The sequence below is a fragment of the Bos mutus genome, chromosome 14 (genome assembly GCF_027580195.1).
Source record: "Bos mutus isolate GX-2022 chromosome 14, NWIPB_WYAK_1.1, whole genome shotgun sequence".
In the NCBI taxonomy this organism is placed as follows: Eukaryota; Metazoa; Chordata; class Mammalia; order Artiodactyla; family Bovidae; genus Bos; species Bos mutus.
Window position 1 is genome coordinate 30,533,615 of NC_091630.1, and position 22,635 is coordinate 30,556,249.

Genomic DNA, 22,635 nt, shown 5'->3' on the forward strand with positions numbered 1-22,635 from the left:
GTAACACTGTCTGAGAGCTGTGATGTGCCAAGGGCTTTAACACCCATCGCTTCAAATTTTTGTTGTGATGAGACAGAACCGAGGAGATTACACTCCCCTGACATCTGTAGTGTTGTGGGGGACTCTCCAGGCAAGAATACTAAATGGGTTGCCATGCCCTCCTCTAGGGTATCTTCCCAACCCAGGGATCGAACCCAGGTCTCCCACATTGCAGGCAGATTATTTTCCATCTGAGCCACCAGAGAAACAGACTTAGATTAGGCAGCAAAATGAAATGAAGATTCACTAGTTGGGAAGCTGGCTGATAACTCAAAGGAGAAATAAAGGAAATATGGGTGACAGATTTAAGCAACTTTGAAGTTCATTAATTACCTATAGTAAATTCACTGGAACCTATATTTAAATGTATGTAGAAGAAGGCAATGGCAACCCACTCCAGCACTCTTGCCCGGAAAATCCCACGGACAGAGGAAGCTAGTAGGAGGCAGTCCATGCGGTCACGAAGAGTCGGACACGACTGAGCGACTTCATTTTCACTTTTCACTTTCATGTATTGGATAAGGAAATGGCAACCCACTCCAGTGTTCTTGCCTGGAGAATCCCAGGGGTAGCACATAGTCTTGTCTATGGGGTAGCACAGAGTCGGACATGACTGAAGCAACTTAGCAGCAGCAGCAGTGAAAGGTGAAGACTATAGAATGAAAAATGTTCAGAACACTGAGGAACACTAAATTTTAAGAAGATAGAAGAGGAAATTCAATACCCAGAAAAAACTGCAAAAGTAGGAGAAAATTCAGGAAATCAGAGAGTATTTGGAAATCTAGGGAAAAGAGAAAGTTTCTAGGGAAAGAGAAAGTTTCAAGAAGTAGGCAGTAGTCAAGAATGTCAATCACTCTGTACCTATATCTTTCTTTGTCCTTTTACTACTGTATTATTGTTTAAAATATGTTTTTATTATAAAATGCAACATATGTATTATTGAAATTTAACACAGAATTTTTGTTAGCATAAAAGTAAAGGGGAAAATAGATGCAGTCTTCTATCCAGAAACACTATTTTTTAACACTTTGAAATATTTATTTTGTTCTAATTTTATTGATATTTGTTTATTTTTATATGGCTATTCATTGTATTTGCACAGAGTAGCTCATTTAAAAATATTTCAAATAAACCATTTAGATAAGAAGTCAGGTCCCCATGGTAGGGGTTGAGAATACTTAAGAAGTGTACAAGTATGATTCAGTCAAGAGGAAGAAAATTCAAGGATGGGATGTCCTATAAATGGTGATTGCAAGCCATTTATTCTAGTTTGGGGTATCTTCTAAAGTTGTGTCTCCCTGACTGCCATACTAATGTTTATACTAAGATCTTTGCTTTACTCTTATGCTCTTTCTCATTCATGACTTGGTAAGACTGGCTTTGATTTCAATTTATCCCTGAACTACGGCCTCAGGTTTGCTCCCTTTAGTTTCTACTCAACTGTAGTGAACACTCTAAGCTCTCTATCCAGATCCCTTTGGATGCTTCTTGTCTTTTGTTATCTGTATGCTACTTTCCCTACTCATTTGCCTTTAAATGCATATAGCTATAAGTTTTGTGAAGAATGCCTTTGGGTGACAAAAATAGCTTTGTCCACATGAGTCCTGAAGGACCTGGGTAATTCGTAGCCTATGATTGTGGGATGTAGAAGTAAGACAGCCCAGGACCCTTGTTTTGAGTTGGGACAAACTCTTAAGCACAGTTTACACTGAGTGGGATCATGCATGACTTAGATTTTGCCTGAAATTGCATTGTTGCTTAACTTCTTTCCAGTTCTGCTTCTTTCAACCCGTTAATAGTTTCCTGGACACATAAATTTTTTTTTTTTTTTTTTAATTTTAAATGGAGGCTAATTACTTTACAATATTGTGGTGGTTTTGCCATACAGTCACATCAATCAGCCATGGGTGTACATGTGTTCCCCATCCTGACCCTGCCTCCCACCTCCCTCCCCATCCCATCCCTCATGGTCATCCCAGTGCACCAGCCCTGAGCACCCTGCCTCATGCATTGAACCTGGACTGGCGATCTATTTCACATATGATATTATACATGTTTCAATGCTATTTTCTCAAATCATCCCACCCTCTCCCTCTCCCACAGAGTCCAACAGTCTGTTTTTTACATCTGTGTCTCTTTTGCTGCCTCACATATAGGGTTATCATTACCATCTTTCTAAATTCCATATTTATGCACTAGTATACTGTATTGGTGTTTTTCTTTCTGAGTTACTTCGCTCTGTATAATAAGCTCCAGTTTCATCTACCTCATTAGAACTGATTCAAATGCATTCTTTTTAATAGCTGAGTAATATTCCATTGTGTATATGTACCACAGCTTTCTTATCCACTTGTCTGCCAATAGACATCTAGGTTGCTTCAATGTCCTGGCTATTGTAAACAGTGCTGTGATGAACATTGGGGTACACGTGTCTCTTTCAATTCTGGTTTCCTCGGTGTGTATGCCCGGCAGTGGGATTGCTGGGTCATATGGCAGTTCTATTTCCAGTTTTTCAAGGAATCTCCACACTGTTCTCCATAGTGGCTGTACAAATTTGCATTCCCACCAACAGTGTAAGAGGGTTCCTTTTTCTCCACACCCTCTCCAGCATTTATCATTTATAGACTTTTGGATAGCAGCCATTGTGACTGGTGTGAGATGGTACCTCATTGTGGTTTTGATTTGCATTTCTCTGATAATGAGTGATGTTGAGCATCTTTTCATGTGTTTGTTAGCCATCTGTATGTCTTCTTTGGAGAAATGTCTGTTTGGTTCTTTGGCCCATTTTTTGATTGGGTCACTTATTTTTCTGGAATTAAGCTGCAGGAGTTGCTTATATATTTTTGAGATTAATCTTTGTCAGTTGCTTCATTTGCTATTATTTTCTCCCATTCTGAAGGCTGTCTTTTCACCTTGCTTATAGTTTCCTTCATTGTGCAAAAGCTTTTACTTTTAATTAGGTCCCATTTATTTATTTTTACTTTTATTTCCATTATTCTGGGAGGTGGGTCATAGAGAATCCTGCTATGATTTATGTCAGAAAGTGATTTGCCTATATTTTCCTCTAGAAGTTTTATAGTTTCTGGTCTTACATTTAGATCTTTAATATATTTTGAGTTTATTTTTGTGTATGGTATTAGAAAGTGTTCTAGTTTCATTCTTTTACAAGTGGTTGGCCAGTTTTCCCAGCACCACTTGTTAAAGAGAATGTCTTTTCTCCATTGTATATTCTTGCCTCCTTTGTCAAAGATAAGGTGGACACACAGTCTTAATATCACTTGCACATAAATCCTTGTCTTGGGTCTGCACTTTGCAGAAAAGACAGCTGCAGCCTTCAGGAAAGTGACACTTTCCATGACTAGCTGAGGTCTCAGACCTGGCACTGAAGCTTGGCACAGGTCCGCAAACTACAACTGTTTGGCACAAAGCACTAGTGCTTGCAAGTGGGCAGGCTAAATGAAGTGGCAAAAGGCTAGCTGTCATGATGGAACAGTGACAATATGGAATAACATTGTTATGGGTGGAAATTGAGGGTGTTTTCTGATGCCTGAAGAGTTCCTGGGGAAGAACACTGAGTATATGTCTTACGGATCTAAACAAAAACCATGAGCTTAAATGCTGTAGTGAATATGTGAATGAAATATTTCATAATCTTAATTACTTTATCATATTATAAAATGATCCTTCAGTTCTTATTTGAAAAATAAAGGAAAGAAGGAATGACTTGCATGGAAAGGGATATCATCCCCTCCTAGAAAAAGTTGTCCTTTACCTGCATTTAAGTTTGGGACAGATGTCCTTGAAAAGGTAAGGGAAGAAACTCTCATCTGTGATGTCACTTAAAAGAAACAAAGGTCTGTGTAAGGATAGTATGAAATACTATAGTGAAAGTTTATCAGAACTATATGAAAATTCATACCTTATAATAGCTATAGAAAAAAATAATATACAGGAATAAATATTATTTAACATATTGCAAGTATGAATAGTATTTGGGCTTCCCTGGTGGCTCAGATGATGAAGAATCCACCTGCAATGCAGGAGACTCAGGTTCTATCTCTGGGTCAGAAAGATCCCCTGGTGAAGTAAATGGCTATGCATTCCAGTATTCTTGCCTGGAGAATTTCAAGAGAAACTTGGCAGGCTAAAAGTCCATGGGGGTCATAAAGAGTCAGACATGACTGAGCAACCAACACTTTCATAGATAACATTTATTTATAAAGCAATATAAATATCGACAAAATACTTGCTTTCCATTGTATACTAATTTTAGACTATGCTGGATTGAAATGCCTAATAAATTTTCACATATTTTATATGTATTGTTACCTAATTAGTGATTTTATTTACACAACAAATGTTAACAAGAACCCACTATGAGCTCAGTACTTTTCTTATGTTTAAATATCCTTATGCTAATATATGACTTAAATTTACAAGATAATTCCCAACATACAAAGTGCTGTTTGGGCTTATTAATATTAACTTGTGAGAAGCTCCAACATTCCTTTGACATGGTAGGGCAGAGAAGATTATTCCTGCTTTATGGATGAAGAAACTGAAGGTCATTTAGGTTGATTTCATATCTTGCTTTTCATAAATAATGCTATAATGAACATAAGGGTGCACATATGTTTTCAAACTAGCATTTTATGTTCTTTGAAAAAAATATCCAAAAGTGAAATATCTGGGTGATATGGTAGTTCTCTTCGTTATTTTTTTTCAGGAACCTCTACACTGTTTTCCATAGTACCTACATCATTTTACAGTTCTATCAATAGTGTATGAGGGTTCCCTTGTTTCCACATTTTTTTGACATTTATTATGCCTTGTCTTTTTTATAACAACCATTCTAACAAGTATGCAATAATACTAATATATCATTGTGCTTTTTTTACTTGCATTTCCCTAATAGTTAGTGATGTTAAATATCTTTTTTATGTTCCTATTGACCATTTATATGTATCCTTTGGAAAAATGCACATTCAGATCCTCTGTTCATTTTTCTAGTTATTTTTTATTATTGAATTGTATGAGTTCTTTATATATTTTGGATATTAACTCCTCATTTGCAAATATCTTCTAACATTCAGCAAGTTGTCTTTTCATTTTGATAATGTTTTCATTCAGCTGTGTAGAAGTTGTTAGTTTTATGGTGTCACATTTTTTCATTTTTGCATTTGTTTCCCTTGCATTATGTGGGAGACCTGGGTCTGATCCCTGGGTTGGGAGGATCTCTTGGAGAAGGGAACGGCTACCCACTTCACTGTTCTTGCCTGGAGAATTCCATGGACAGAGGAGCCTGGCAGGCTACAGTCCATGGGGTCGCAAAGAGTCAGAAACAACTGAGTGACTTTCACACCACAAAAACATCATGAAGACCATCATCAATGAGATTACTGCATACGTTTTATTCTAGGAATTTTAAGAGTTTAGCTTATACATTTAAGTCCTTTAATCTATTTTGAGTTTGTGTTTGTGTGTGTGTGTGTGTATGTGTGTGTACACTGTGTAAGTTAGTGGTCTATTTTCACTCTCTGTATGTATCTGTCCAAATTTCCCAACACTATTTATTAAAAGGACTGCCCTTTATCCTTTGATCCTTTGTCTTAGATTGAGTGAGTGAGTGAAGCCACTCAGTCGTGTTCGACTCTGTGACCCCATGGACTGTAGCCCACTAGGCTCCTCCATCCATGGAATTTTCCAGGCAAGAATACTGAAGTGGGTTGCCATTTCCTTCTCCCATGTCCTAGATTAGCTGTCGGTATAAGTGTGATTTATTTCTGGGCTCTCAAATCCATTCCATTGACCTCTGTGTCTGTTTTTTGTTCCAGTGTCATACTGTTTTGACTATTATATATTTGCATTATAGTTTGAAATCAGGGAATGTGATACCTCCATAATTCTTTCTCAAGATTGTTTTGGTTATTTTGGGGTCTTCTGTGGTTCTATACAAAGTTTAGAATTAAAGCTGATCCTTCATGTGTTTGAACAGTATAGTTTCTTTTGTAAGTGGAGTTACAATAAATATGTGCTATAAATATGTACTATATTACAATAAATATGTACTATAGTACTACATTCTGTCTTCTCCCTGATGGATGAGGATAAGAGGCTTGTACAAGCTTCCTGATGGGAGGGACTATCTATGGATAAAACTGGGTCTTGCTCTAGTGGCAAGGCCATTTTCAGTAAATCTTTAATCCAATTTTCTGCTGATGAGTGGGGCTGTGCTCCCTCCCTGTAGTTTGGCCTGAGGTGGCCCAGTCTTAGAGTCTGTAGTCTTGATGGTAGGCTATAGGCTCCATGGTAGGAATAATGGAAATATTCTCCAAGAGGACTTATGCCAGCATGCTGTACCTTCCAGGACTGCTGCTGCCAGTGCCGCTGACCCCACAGCAGGCCACTGTTGACCCACATCTCCACCCGAGACTTTCAAACACTCACAAGCAAGTCTTGTTTAGTCTCTTTGGGGTCACTGCTTCTTTCTTCTGGGTCCTTGTGTGCACAAGGTTTCATTTATGCCCCCACCTCCCACCAACAGTCTCTCTTTCCCTAGTCCTGTAGAAGTTCTGTAAATCAAATCAAGCTGACCTTCAAACTCAGATTCCCAGGGGATTCCCTGTGCTTTTGCTGGATCCACAGGTTGGGAACTCCGTTGTGGGACCTAGAATTTTGCAACAGTATGAGAACTTCTTTGGAATAGCTGTTCTTCAGTTTGTGGGTTGCCCACCTGGCAGCTCTATGGTGGAACTAATAGTGACCTCCTCCAAGAGTACTTATGCCTAAAAGTGTGGCATGTGGTCAGATATGCAGATGACCCTTATAGCAGAAAATGAAGAGGAACCAAAGAGCCTCTTGATGAACATGCAAGAACAGAGTGGAAAAGCTGCCTTAAAACTCAACATTAAAAAAACTAAGATCAAGGTACCTGGTCCCATTACTTCATGACAAACAGATACAGAAACAATAGAAACAGTGACAGCCTTTATTTTCTTGAACTCCAAAATAACTGTAGGCAGTGACTGCAGCCATGAAATTAAAAGATGCTTGGTCTTTGGAAGAAAAGCTATAGAAAACCTAGACACTGTTTTAAAAAGCAGAGATATCACTTTGCTGACAAAGGTCAATCTAGTCAAAGCTATGATTTTTCCAGTAGTCATGTATGGATGTGAGAGTTGGACCATAAAGAAGGCTGAGAACTGACCATAAAGAAGGCTGAGAACTGAAGAATTGATGCTTTTGCAATGTGATGCTAGACAAGACTCTTGAGAGTCCCTTGGACAGCAAAGAGATCAAGCCAGTCAATCCTAAAAGAAATCAACTCTGATTCACTGGAAGGACTGATGCTGAAGCTGAAGCTCCAATAATTTGGCCACATGATATGAAGAGCCAACCCACTGGAAAAGACTCTGATGCTGGGAAAGATCAAGGGCAGGAGGGGAAGGGGCTATATAGGATGAAATGGTTGGATAGCATCACCAACTCAATGGACATGAGTTTGAGCAAACACCAGAAGATAGTGAAAGACAGGGAAGCTGGCCATGCTGCAGTCCATGAGGTCGCAAAGAGTTGGACACTAACGCCCAATTGAACAACAACAACAAAGTACTACAGTTGATTCATTTGCAGATAAGAAACCATGGTACAGAGAGGTCTGACTGTAAAATTATATGTAGATTTTCAATTGTGCAGCAGTCAGCACTCCTAGTCCCCATAATGCTCATGGGTAAATGCATGTGTTATATAGCTCTGTTAAATATGTCATTGATATTTATAAGCATTCCATTGAATCAGTAGATTTATTTGGGTAGTATGGACATTTTAACAATACTAATTCTTTCAATCCATGGGCATGAAATATTTTTCCATTGTATCTTTTTCAATTTATTTCATCAGTGTCTTATAATTTTAAGTACATAAGTCTTTCTGGACTTCCCAGGTGGCTCAGTGGCAAAGAATATACCTGCCTATGCAGGAGATGCAGGGCATACAGGTTTGATCCCTGAATTGAAAAGATCCCCTGGGGAAGGAAATGGCAACCCACTACAGTATTCTTGCTTGGAAAATCTCATAAATAGATGAACTTGGTGGGCTACAGTTCATGGGGTCACAAGGAGTTGGACATGACTTAGCAACTGAGCATCCCCTCCACCCCCCATAAATGTTTTTTACCTCTTTCGTTAAATTTACATATTTGTATTTTATTTTGATGTCATTATAAATGCAATTATTTTCTTAATTTCTCTTTCTGATAGCATGTTATTAGTATATAAATATACAGCATACTTTTATTGATTGATTTTGTATCCTTTGATTTGTCAATTATTAGTTCCTTTTTTTTTCTTTTTTTTTAGTGGAGTCTTTAGGGTTTTCTATTTGCAACATCAAGTCATCTGCAAATAGTGACAGTTTTACTTCTTCCTTTCCAATTAGATGACTTTTATTATTCTTTTACTTTTTTCTAGTTGCTGTGGCTAGGATTTACAGTACTGTGTTGAATAAAAGTGGTAAGGTTTGGCATCTTTGCCTTTTCCTGATTTATAGGAAAAGCTTTCAGTTTTTCACTGTTGAATGTGATTAGCTGGGGATTTTTCATATATGCCTTAATTATGTTGAGGTAAGTTCCCTCTATATTCACTTTGTTAAGAGTTTCTATAATAAGTGGATGTCAAATTGTCTAGAGTTTCTTCTGCATCTATAGAGATAGTCATATGATTTTAATCCTCCAATTTGTTAATGTGATGCATCATCTTAAATGACTCAAAGATATTGAACCATCCTTGTATCTTTTGAAAAATAAAACTTGATCGTAGTGTATGATCCATTCAAAGTACTGTTGATTTGGCTTCCTAATATTTTGCTGAGGGTTTTTGAATCTATGTTTATCAGTGATATTGCCCGATAATTTGTGTGTGTGTGTATGTGTGTGGTGGGGTGGTCCTTGCCCTGGTTTTCATATCAGGGTAATACTAGCTTTGTTAAATGCATTTAGATATGTTTTCAAGGCTTCCTTCCTCTTTATTTATTATTCGTGTGTGTGTGTGTGTGTGTGTGTGGAAGTTTAACAAAACTTGGTTTTTAAACCATTTTTGAAAATTTTGTATTGGTAGAATTCTGTAAAGAAGCCACCTGGTCCTGGGCTTTTGTTTTTTGGGAGATTTCACACTACTATTTCAATCTCCTTATTAGTAGTTGGTCTATTCAGATTTTTATTTTCTTCATGATTCATTGATAGAAGAATGTGTGTTTCTATGAATTTACCTATTTCTTTAGATTGTTGTGTCTGTTGATGCATAAGTTTGTTTGTGTAGGTTCTTTCTCAGAACCACTTTGCCAAATCCTATAGATTTTTCTTATACTGTATTTATGTTCTCATTCATCTCTAGTTTTGTTTTTTTTTTTTCAAATGACCTATGGGTTATTTGGTAGTATATTGCTTAATCTTCATATTTTTGGCCTCTTTTTCACCATTTTTGTCTCGTGATTGATTTATATTTTCTTACCATTGAGATCAGGTATGATCGCAATCTTCTTAAAGGTCCTGAGATTTGTTTTGTGACCTAACTAACATGTGAGCTATCTTGGAGAATGTTCCATGTGCACTTGACAAGAATTTTCTATTTTGATGATTTTGGATGGACTGTTCAATATATCTATCAAATTCATTTGATGTAGGGTATTGTTTAGGTCTACCCAGACAGTAAAGAATTTTCCTTCAAGGAATGGGCCCAAGTTCAATCCCTTGGTTGGGAAGATCCCTTGGAGAAGGGAATGGCAGCCCACTCCAGTATTCTTGCCTGGGGAACTCCATGGACAGAGCAGCCTGGTAGGCTAGAGTCCACAGGGTCACAACGAATTGGACACAACCGAACAACTAAGACACACACAGAGTTTCTTTATTGATTGTCTGCCAGGATGACCTATATAGTGATGTAACTGGGTTGTTAAAACTCCCTTATTATTATTGTTTTGCTTTCAACTTCTCTTTTTAAGTATGCTGATATTTGCTTTATATATTTCAGTGTTATGTTAGGTACACATACATTTATAAATTTCATATCTTATTGGTAAAATGACTCCACTGTCTTTTATTATAGTCTTTGTTTTAAAATCTATTTTTTTTTTCTGAAATAAGTTTTATAACAGTTTCTTGCCCTCTGAAATTCAGTTTCTTTATGAAATGTGGATAAAAGAGAATATACTTCAGTGTTATGGGAAGTAACTGAGGTAAATGCATATAGAGTACTTAGTAGAGTTAATAAGTACTTAAAAATGTTAAACCATTATTATTAGATACAGAATATACTATTTTCCAGAAAGGTGTCTCCTATGTGGACTGCATGCATGATCCTGCTGCAGAGGCACTGCAGCTGCTCCCGAAGTGTGCTGGTGGGCAAAGCTGGTCTCTAATGGCTGAAGGCCCTGGTCAAATATCTGCTGGACACTGGTGGACGGAATCACATCTCAAATGGTTTTGTGACATTTTGGGGACTTATCTTTCTATAAAGGATCTTAGGGTCGGGGTGCATGAGGTGAAGTTGAAATCTCTTGCTTCTCAGAGTAACTATCCATACTTTGTGACCTACAAGACTGTGAATTGCTATGGCTAGGATATGCTTTGTTGTTTTGTATGGTGCACTGCTGCACTCAATGCCCCTAACTCCTGCCTCTGCCAGAGAATCTTGGACACACAGGGAAGTCTAGGTCAGTTTCTTGGTTCACGGGACCTTATGAAAGAGGTCACACTATCATCATTACCTCCACCATATTTTGCTCTCAGGTAAAACAAGAGGGAAGGAACACAGCCCCACCCATCAACAGAAAATTAGATTAAAGATTTACTGAGGCTTCAGCAATATGTGAACCCTGAACTTCCAGATGTTCAAGCTGGTTTTAGAAAAGGCAGAGGAACCAGAGATCAAATTGCCAATATCCACTGGATCATCAAAAAAGCAAGAGAGTTCAAGAAACACATCTATTTCTGCTTTATTGACTATGCCAAAGCCTTCGACTGTGTGGATCACAATAAACTGTGGAAAATTCTTCAAGAGATGGGAATACCAGACCACCTGACCTGCCTCTTGAGAAATCTGTATGCAGGTCAGGAAGCAACAGTTAGAACTGGACATGGAACAACAGACTGGTTCCAAATAGGAAAAGGAGTTCATCAAGGCTGTATATTGTCACCCTGCTTATTTAACTTCTTTGCAGAGTACATCATAAGAAACGCTAGGCTGGAAGAAGCACAAACTGGAATCAAGATTGCTGGGAGAAACATCAATAACCTCAGATATGCAGCTGACACCACCCTTATTGAAGAAAGTGAAGAGGAACTAAAAAGCCTCTTGATGAAGGTGAAAGTGGAGAGTGAAAAAGTTGGCTTAAAGCTCAACATTCAGAAAACTAAGATCATGGCATCCAGTTCCATCACTTCGTGGGAAATAGATGAGGAAACAGTGGAAACAGTGTCAGACTTTATTTTGGGGGGCTTCAAAATCACTGCAGACGGTGACTGCAGCCATGAAGTTAAAAGACACTCCTTGGAAGGAAAGTTATGACCAACCTAGATAGCATACTCAAAAGCAGAGACATTACTTTGCCAACAAAGGTCCGTCTAGTCAAGGCTATGATTTTTCCAGTGTTCATGTATGGATGTGAGAGTTGGACTGTGAAGAAAGCTGAGCACTAAAGAATTGATGGTTTTGAACTGTGGTGTTGGAGAAGACTCTTGAGAGTCCCTTGGAATGCAAGGAGATCCAACCAGTCCATTCTGAAGGAGATCAGCCCTGGGATTTCTTTGGAAGGAGTGATGCTAAAGCTGAAACTCCAGTACTTTGGCCACCTCATGAGAAGAGTTGACTCATTAGAAAAGACTCTGATGCTGGGAGGGATTGGGGGCAGGAGGAGAAGGGGACAACAGAGGATGAGATGGCTGGATGGCATCACTGACTCGATGGAGGTGAGTCTGAGTGAACTCCGGGAGTTGGTGATGGATAGGGAGGCCTGACATGCTGTGATTCATGTGTTTGCAAAGAGTAGGACACGACCAAGCGACTGAACTGAACTGAGCATGAAGTGAAGTGAAGTCTCTCAGTCCTGTCCCACTCTTTGCGACCCCATGGACTGTAGCCTACCAGGCTTCACAGACCATGGGTTTTTCGAGGCAAGAGTACTGGAGTGGGTTGCCATTTCCTTCTCCAGGGGATCTTGCCAACCCAGGGATCAAACCCGGGTCTCCCGCATTGTAGGCAGACGCTTTACCCTCTGAGCCACCAGGGAAGCGCAACTTCTGAGAATAGCCCTGCCCAACAGAACAAGCCCAGCCCTTCAGAAATAGTGTGGACCTAAAAGAAGAAGATATTAAGAAGAGGTGGCAAGAATACACAGAAGAACTGTACAAAGAAGATCTTCATGACCCAGACCATCACGATGGTGTGATCACTCACCTACAGCCAGACAACCTGAAACGAGAAGTTAAATGGACCTTAGGAAGTATCACTATAAACAAAGCTAGTGGAGGTGATGGAATTCTACCTGAGCTAGTTGAAATCCTAAAATATGATGCTGTGAAAGTGTTCCACTCAATATGCCAGCCAATTTGGAAAACTCAGCAGCAGCCACAGGACTGAAAAAGGTCAGTTTTCATTCCAATCCCAAAGAAAGGCAATGGCAAAGAATGCTCACAATACCACACAATTGCATTCATCTCATATGCTAGTAAAGTAATGTTCAAAATTCTCTAAGCTAGGCTTCAACAATACGTGAACTGTGAACTTCCAGAACAAACTTGTTTTAGAAAAGGCAGAGGAACCAGAGATCAAATTGCCAGTGTTCACAGGATCATCAAAAAAGTACCAGAAAAAATATATTTCTTCTTTATTGACTATGCCAAAGCCTTTGACTCTGTGGATCAAAATAAATTGTGGAAAATTCTGAAAAAGATGGGAATACCAGGCCGCCTGATATGCCTCTTGAGAAATGTGTATGCAGGTCAGGAAGCAACAGTCAGAACTGGACATGGAACAACAGACTGGTTCCAAATAGGAAAAGGAGTACAGCAAGGCTGTATATTGCCACTCTGCTCATTTAACTTACATGCAGAGTGCATCATGAGACACGCTGGGCTGGATGAATCATAAGCTTGAATCAAGATTGGCCAGGAGAAATATCAAAAACCTCAGATATGCAGATGACACCACCCTTGTGGCAGAAAGTGAAGAAGAACTAAAGAGCCTCTTGATGAAAGTGAAAAAGGAGAGTGAAAAAGTTGGCTTAAAGCTCAATATTCAGAAAACTAAGATCATGGCATCTGGTCCCATCATTTCATAGCAAATAGATCGGGAAACAGCGGAAACAGTGGCAGACTTTATTTTTATGGACTCCAAAATCACTGCAGATGGTGACTGTGGCCATGAAATTAAAAGACGCTTACTCCTTGGAAGGAAAGTTATGACCAACCTAGACAGCATATTAAAAAGCAGAAACATTACTTTGTCAACAAAGGTCCATCTAGTCAAAGCTATGGTTTTCCAGTAGTCATGTATGGATGTGAGAGTTGCACAATAAAGAAAGCTGAGTGCCAAAGAATTGATGGTTTTGAACTGTGGTGTTGGAGAAGACTCTTGAGAGTCCCTTGGACTACAAGGAGATCCAACCACTTGATCCTACAGGAAATCAGTCCTGAATATTAATTGGAAGGACCGATCCTGAAGCTGAAGCTTCAGTACTTTGGCCACCTGATGCGAAGTACTGACTTACTGGATAAACCCTGAGCTAGGAAAGATTGAAGGCAGGAAAAGAAGGGGATGACAGAGGATGAGATGATTGGATGGCATCACTGACTCAATGGAAATGAGTTTGAGTAAGCTTCAGGTGTTGGTAATGGACAGGGAAGCCTGGCATGCTGCAGTCCATGATCCACAGAGTCAGACACGACTGAATAAATGAAGTGGACTGTACTTGGTATGACTGCATCTCTGTTTCTCCTACGTGCCCTTTGTTGCTATCCTTTCACCCTTTGTTGTGGAGATTGTTTTCATCCTGTTTTCTGGCTCTCTTCAGAGGAAATTATCCCATATTTAGATATATATTATATCTGAGGGAAATGGTGCTTTCCACCATCTTGAATCTTCCACAATGGTTGTTTTTAAATGACCAAATATAAAGAAAGATATGAGAAGTTATTTTTGAAGAAAATCATAGATATTGAGGCATTAATACGTTGGTTAGTTTGGGTTTAAACCAATAAGAGTGCTCTGTGCTTGTGCTTTATGCCAGTAATTGTCTTACGAAGAGTTCAGACATGGCAATCTATGGAAGCAACCCTTCCAGTTGTATTTGTCAAAATACACAGTTATGACATGTTAGTGCATCATAAAATTAACTTAGTGAAATGTAAACAATATTTAAAAATAGAGTACAACATGTTAAAAAAAATAGAGAAGTGCTTTCATATAGTTAGGGGAAATTATTTTTTCACACTGTGTGTGTGTGTGTAAGTGAGTGAGTAAACTGTTAAATATAATTGTGGGTTATGCTTGAAAATGCTTGAATTTTCATAGGATATTTTACAATGAATGTAAAACAACAGATCAAAAATGAATGTACTCAATTAGCTTTCAATAAAAAGAGTAAAGAAAGTGATCATTAATATATGTCCCTTAGAAAATAGATATTTTAAGTGAGAAAAAGAATAGATTAAAGTTTCATAGATTGGTTAAGAAAAACAAGGAGAAATGTCATGACCTCTGTGAAAATTCAAGTAAGTCAATAATGAAAACTAATTAAACTTAGTAAATTAGACATCTTATTGGGAGAGATAATCATCACTTTGTTCTGTAAATTATAAGTAATTACTGTCACACAAAAAAAGTTCTATCTCAATACAAGATTAATACAGAACATCTGTTCCATACTTTATAATGGATTTGGTTCATGTTATCTTAGTATAAAATACTTATGTCTTAGGGTGAGATATGTCATAGTAAGTAACCCACATGTTATACAGTACACACAATGACCTTTGCTATCTATGTGATCTTAGACAAATTATTTAGCCTCTTTATTAAATGCAGACATCAAAGTATATTTTCCTATTAAGGGAATTTCTTAAATTAAATAGTCATTAAAAGTACTGTGAATGATACCTGGCATGTTGCTAAATGTTCAGTAAATGTGATTTTATTTTTCAAGTAGTTCTTGATTTTTTTTTTCCCTCAGAAACCTATAATTTTCTTAGAGAAGGTATGCAATAAATAAAATTTGTCGATTTGAACTGAATTGATGACATTGGTTGGATGAGTAAAATGACTTCCTTTGTGCAGATGAAGGATTAGATTTTTTTTTTTTTTTTCCAAGTTTATACACATAGTTTACGGAGGGCTAGGCTTCTGACCTAGTTCTTATGACTCATAAATCAGGGCTCTTCCATGAAGCAAGTCTAATTTACCACTGAGATATTTTTTAAACAACTTTGCTACTCTTGTGATTATATTTTATGAACATAAAGCCTAAAACTTGCTGGAAAATAGAATATTCTGCATCTAATCACTAGTTAACATTTTTTAAGTACCTACTAACCCTACTAAGTCGGAGGAGGCAATGGCACCCCACTCCAGTACTCTTGCCTGGCAAATCCCATGGACAGAAGAGCTTGGAAGGCTGCAGTCCATGGGGTCGCTGAGGGTCGGACACGACTGAGCAACTTCACTTTCACTTTTCACTTTCATGCATTGGAGAAGAAAATGGCAACCCACTCCAGTGTTCTTGCTTGGAGAATCCCAGGGATGGGGGAGCCTGGTGGGCTGCCGTCTATGGGGTCGCACAGAGTCGGACAAAACTGAAGCGACTTAGCAGCAGCAGCAGCAACTCCACTAAGTACCCTGTGTGCATTATCTCATTTACTTCTCATAACACTGAAAAATATGTTCTTATTATCCACATTTCAGAGAAAGAAACTGAATTTCAGAGAAGTTAAATAGCTTGATCAGAGTCGTTAGTTGGCAAGTTCTAAATCAATATTTTAACTACAAATTTGACCCAGTTTTGTGGGTTCTATCACCAACCTTTTCTTAATCTAACCCAGAAAAGATATTACAAAATTGAGACAAATTGTGATTCTTCCTATGTAGGTCCTTGCTACATACCCTTAGGAGGAGAAACAGGATGGAGAGAAAAGGAACAGAAACCTTGCTAATTGTTCCCTGCTTTTTTGTTCATTCAGCATTATAATTTTGTTCGAGTTCTGTGGTATATATGTATTTAGATAGATTACTCATTTTAGTCAAATATACAATACAACCTTTAGAAATGCCCAAATAATGAATCTTCTACTAGTGTAGAGCACATTAATAAACTTTATAATAAAGAATAGCTGTGTGATCTGTGGCAATAGAGAAACACTGAAAGGAAAATCATCTATGTATAAAAACAAGACATACCTGAATGATAAGACGAGTAGAAAGATATGAAATGATAAGTCATTATTTAGACATCTTTGAAAAATAAATATATTTACAAACTTCAAAAGCATATTTCAGAAAACATTTGTTTATAATTTTAATGTGTTCTGATTTATATGTTAGTTGAGACAGAATTACAGTATTTAATTGTTTTTCTTATTTCTCATATAAGTGTAGGTTTTATATAATTTATAGGTAGGAAATATTTCAGAAATCATACTTGAGTTGTGAATTTTCTTTACTGCCCTTTCCCTCATGATTTCCTCAGTTTTGTCTTTATGATTATGCTTTTGCACCAGAGATGGTTTTCACTTACCTTATTTGTATTCACTGCTGTGATGATCCAGACACATTGTGCATTGCTGTCATATTGGAATGGAAAGTTGGGAGATGTAAAGGTTCCACTTGGTCCTTGAAGATTAGAGCCACATGTCTTCACTAAAAGAGAAATCACATTTTAAAAGCTGAGCATGTGCCACATGCAAAATCACAGCATTAAAATATCTTGCAAGTAGACTTTAAATTCAAAATTGCACAATAATAACCACACTGAAATATGTATAATGATATTCTAATGTGACTTATCAAAATGAGAGTGTTTTTACATCCTGAAGTTCACAAGTCATATTTTAAACATTAACTGAAAAATAGTTATGAATAAAAGTGTGAGGCATGATAAATTGTTCTATGACTGTAAATAGGTTAGTTTAATTAGAGACAGGTCATATTTATTCAATATTGTGTTAACAAAATTCTATAAAGAGGAAGAAATAAAGCTTTGGATTGATTAAGCAATCTAAATAGTGTTTTCCTTTCTATTTATTAAGTACACTAGGACTCATAATAGCATAATAGCATAAAACTTGTAATTGAGACATCAATATTAAAACTACTTTTTCTGTTCTTAAGACTGTGAATTGGGCCATTCAGACTGCAAAAAAAGCTACACTAAAGTAATTTTAATAAATACCCACACAATCTGTGTTATAATATTTCTTTAGTTTTCTAACTCATCTCTCTTCTAGTTAACCAAAGAGTTACTGACCACACTGTATCTGGGGCTTGACTTCCTTCTTGAGTGCCACAAAAGTTTCTAGGTGGTATTATTTTTGATATGCAATTTTTGCCTCATTCCATTAAAATACTGCCTAAGTCATCTTTTTTTTCCCCACAATACATCAAATGTAATTCACTGTATTTTTAAATCATGTACAGTTTAACATATATTTTTCATATGCACATATGACTTTACATATAATCATTTTAAAGTTCATTTAATAGAGGTCCCCAAAGTTTTTTTGACATGTCCAAGATCTTCAACTGGTAACTAGTATAGTTAAGATTTGAGCTCAGGTCTTCCCACTCCAAGTCTTATCTTTCTATCATGAAATGTGTGTCTTCCTAGTATGTTAAAAATGTAATTTTTTACTAGGTATTTTTTTTTCCCTTTAGCTCATATTTTAGCATTAATCTATCTTTGACAACTTTCTGGTAATTTGATGGTTATCTTCTCTTGTTTGTGTCTGATTTCTATATTTTAAACAATATAAATGCTATTTTATAAAAAATAATTACTTATATTTTTTCCCACAACATTAATTACCAATCTTTCCTTTTTTCATTTATTACCTCCCTCCTTGTAAGTCTCCCATGCTCACTACTCCATTTTCTTCTCTCCTGTTCAATTTTCAATTTCCAATTTCTGCATTATTAATACTTTGGCTGATTTTAGGCTACCAAAGTTCTATCAAAGCCTTACAAAATTTTCTGATGCCTCACAAATTTTTTTCCCAGATTTATTGAGACATATTGATATATAACACTAAGTTTAAGGTGAACAACATGAAGACTTAATTAACATCTCCATCACCTAACATATCAGCATTTGTATGTGTGTGTGAATGTTTAGTGAAAATGTTTAAGATCTATTCTCTTAGTAACTTTTGAGCATGTGATACAGCATCAGTGACTACAAATCACCATACTGTACATTATACTTTCAGAAGTTTTTCATCTGATAAACTGGAAGTTTTTTCCCTTTAACCCTAGCACCTCCAGACTCACTTTTAAGAACTACTATATGCAGAGTACATCATGAGAAACGCTGGACTGGAAGAAACACAAGCTGGAATCAAGATTGCCGGGAGAAATATCAATAACTTCAGATATGCAGATGACACCACCCTTATGGCAGAAAGTGAGGAGGAACTAAAAAGCCTCTTGATGAAAGTGAAAGTGGAGAGTGAAAAAGTTGGCTTAAAGCTCAACATTCAGAAAACTAAGATCATGGCATCCGGTCCCACCACTTCATGGGAAATAGATGGGAAAACAGTGGAAACAGTGTCAGACTTTATTTTGGGGGGCTCCAAAATCACTACAGATGGTGACTGCAGCCATGAAATTAAAAGACGCTTGCTCCTTGGAGGGAAAGTTATGACCAACCTAGATAGCATACTCAAAAGCAGAGACATTACTTTGCCAACAAAGGTTCGTCTAGTCAAGGCTATGGTTTTTCCTGTGATCATGTATGGATGTGAGAGTTGGACTGTGAAGAAGGCTGAGCACCGAAGAATTGATGCTTTTGAACTGTGGTGTTGGAGAAGACTCTTGAGAGTCCCTTGGAATGCAAGGAGATCCAACCAGTCCATTCTGAAGGAGATCAGCCCTGGGATTTCTTTGGAAGGAATGATGCTAAAGCTGAAACTCCAGTACTTTGGCCACCTCATGGGAAGAGTTGACTCATTGGAAAGGACTCTGATGCTGGAAGGGATTGGGGGCAGGAGGAGAAGGGGATGACAGAGAATGAGATGGCTGGATGGCATCGCTGACTCGATGGACGTGAGTCTCAGTGAACTCTAGGAGTTGGTGATGGACAGGGAGGCCTGGCGTGCTGCGATTCATGGGGTCCCAAAGAGTCAGACACGACTGAGCGACTGATCTGATCTGATTCTACCATAGGACAATTGCATTCATCTCCCATGCTAGTAGGTAATGGTTAAAATCTTGCGTGCTAGGCTTCAGCATTAGAGCAACCAAGAACTTCCAGATGTCCAAGCTGGGTTTAGAAAATGAAGAGGAACCAGAGATCAAACTGCCATTTGCTGGATCACAGAAAAAGCAAGAGAATTCCAGAAAAACATCTACCTCTGTTTCATTGACTATGCCTTTGACTATGTGGGTCATAACGAACTGTGGAAAGCTCTTTAGGAGATGGTGAGGGATAGGGAGGCCTGGCATGATGCATTCCACAGGGTCACAAAGAGTCAGACATGACCAGGACACTGAACAACAACATTCTACTCTCTGGCTCTGTGAGTTTGTCATTTTTACATTCCACATTGAGATCATTATACTGCAACTTCTTTTAAGTCTTCCATGTTCACTAGTCTATGTTTTCCTTCACATTCCCTCCGCCCCTTTTTTTTTAAACTTTATTGGAGCATAGTTGCTTTACAATGTTTTGCTAGCATCTGTTGTACAGCAAAGTGAATCAGTTGTATGTATGTATGTGTGTATATATATATATATATATATATATATATATATATGCCCCCTCTTTTAGACTTCCTTCCCATTTAGGTCACCAAAGAGCACTGAATAGAGTTCCCTGTGCTATACAATAGGTTCTCATTAGTTATCTATTTTATACATAGTAGTGTACAAATGTCAATCCCAATCTCCCAATTCAAATCCCATACCCAATTCATACCAATTCATAACCCTCTAAGGTTAAAACAAAATATGGATGCTCACAGTCTATGGCAGCACTCAACATTATCTCAGAAGTTCTAGGTAATGCAATAGAGTTGGAAAAATTTTGGAAAGCATTACAAAATTAAAAAAAAAAAAAGTATAATTTTTTAATCAAATGTGCTATTTGCCTACCTAAGCTCAAGAAAGTTAATAATGTATCTACAATTTATACTACTTTATATTTTAGTCACATAATCTGCCTTTGAAGAAAAAATGCATGTGAAAATGTAAAGTTCGCTTGTATAACTGTAATAGTCAGCAATCCAAATTGAAAGATCAAATTCACACAAGCAACAAAGTGAACATGTAATTTTTAAAAACATATTTGGCAAGAAATGTAAAAGTCTTCCATAAAAAGAAGCATAAAAAATTTCAGAAGGAAATGAAATAAAACCTGTATAAGTACCAAGACAGGTTGTATTCTATGTAAGAACCCATATAACTGGAAAGATTGGTTGCATTCTGCATGGAAAGGCTTTTTGCACAAAAGTGTTAACATCCTGATTTTAGGGATTTAAAATGAATTGATACAAATTAGCTAATTTGCATATATTCTATGTATCTATGATTATCTTAATTCAGTGTTTTTGACAGTTATTTTACAATATTCTATATGTTTTATTCATATGTCACCTATGTTTTTAAAAAGGTAGAGAATAATAGTTAATTTATCATTTTCCAGTTTTGTTTTAGAAGTGAAATGAGCTTATATATATGGAGACATTGTGAGATACTGTAAAGAGGATAATGCTGTTTCAAGAAAATGATATAAATATAGTAGGAGAAACCAAAAAAAAAATCAACCCTAGCTTCTCTATCAATATGCTGTAGTCCTATTCTTCCCTCAGGTCAAGCACATACAGTTAACTATGCTTGGAAAAACATCTACAAAAAAGGTTAAATACAATGAAATATGATTTGGTTCAACTGTAACCTTCAGGCATTTAAATTTGTGCTAGATATAATGTTTCAAATACTTGAGCAAGACAAGCAAAAATTTTATTTTCTGGTTGAGTAAGAAAGATTCAATTCACAGGTTAAATATTATTTTTGCATGCAATATACCAACTGGGTCCTGTCTACAGTTGTCTCTGAGTCTACTGAACCCTGAAGTATCTCTTTCAGTCTCTCTTCCAGAATCTTTTTTTTTTTTTTTTGGTAATATTGAGGGACTTTGTTGATCTTGTTCCAACATATTCTCAGGATTTGAACATTTCATAAAGCTCCTTCCACTCACTTACTCGCAATTCCTACAACACATTGAGGATGTTTGCACTTTAATACCTTAGTACTTGTTGTATTTCTCATTTTATATAGGTTTCTCCTCAAACAGTTATTAATAGTCTGTTCTATCTGAATAATCTATCTAAACTTTGATTTTTAACCTTCATATACAATTGTATACATAGATATCCATATTTATGAAAAGTATATACATATACAAACGTGTACAGACACACACATATATACCACTGTTTACTGTCTCTTTTCCTTATTGGAATGATAACTTCATGAGAGCAAGGACTCGTTTTGTTCACCATGGTGTCTCCAGTGCCTAGAACAGCATGTGGCACATAGTAGATATTCATTAAACATAGGAATGAATGAATGGACCTGTGACTAAAATAATGAGAGTAACAACAAAGATTTGATTTTGTTTCTGATTGGTGTCTCCCCACTACTCCCCACCCTATCTGGCTTTTGGATATAGTGGCAATTTAAGCTACCACCCTTTTGTAGGTATTCTCTTCCACAAATGTTTCACTAACAGCTCTGTGAACAAGTAAGTTCTACTGTCTCCTGCTCTGGGCTTCCCTGGTAGCTCAGATGATAAAGAGTCCGCCTGCAATGCAGGAGACCTGGGCTCAATTCCTGGGTTGGAAAGATCCCCTGGAGGAGGGCATGGTAACCCATTCCAGTATTCCCGCCTGGAGAATCTCCATGGACAGAGAAGCCTGGCAGGCTACAGTCCATGGGATCACAAAGAATTGGACACAACTGAGCAACTAAGCATAGTCTCCTGCTCTAAGGCTGTCCCTTAGGTATGCTGGAAGATTTCTAGCAAGTAGTAATTCTTTGTTATGAGGGGTATGATATGAGAGGTATGATGTGTCTTTAACAGAATCATTAGGATGAAGTCCAAGTAGCTTTGTAGTCTGTGTACCTTCACTGTCCCTGCCTCTTCTACTTACTTTGTGTTCACACTTGAGCAAATCCAAACCATCTGAATCCCATTATCTCACCTGTAAACTTAGACAGTTAAACTACATCACCCACACTCTCTGACAGGCATACAGTGACTTACAATTATGCAGTTATCTCTGTGCTCTTAATGGCTTCTTCCAATAGGTGCAGAGAGGTTAGTAGAGCTTGGAAGTTA

At 37.3% G+C, this 22,635-nt stretch overlaps 1 protein-coding gene across 3 annotated transcripts in view; it reads right to left on the reverse strand.

Annotated features, from left to right (window-relative positions):
- CSMD3 (CUB and Sushi multiple domains 3) overlaps positions 1 to 22,635 on the reverse strand; it is a 1,469,470-nt gene that overhangs the window by 708,604 nt on the left and 738,231 nt on the right. For all 3 annotated transcript variants that reach the window (XM_070382828.1, XM_005887888.2, XM_005887887.2), the window contains one exon: positions 16,819 to 16,940. In XM_070382828.1, coding sequence (XP_070238929.1) covers positions 16,819 to 16,940 — 122 coding nt within the window. The remainder of the gene's footprint in view (positions 1 to 16,818; positions 16,941 to 22,635) is intronic.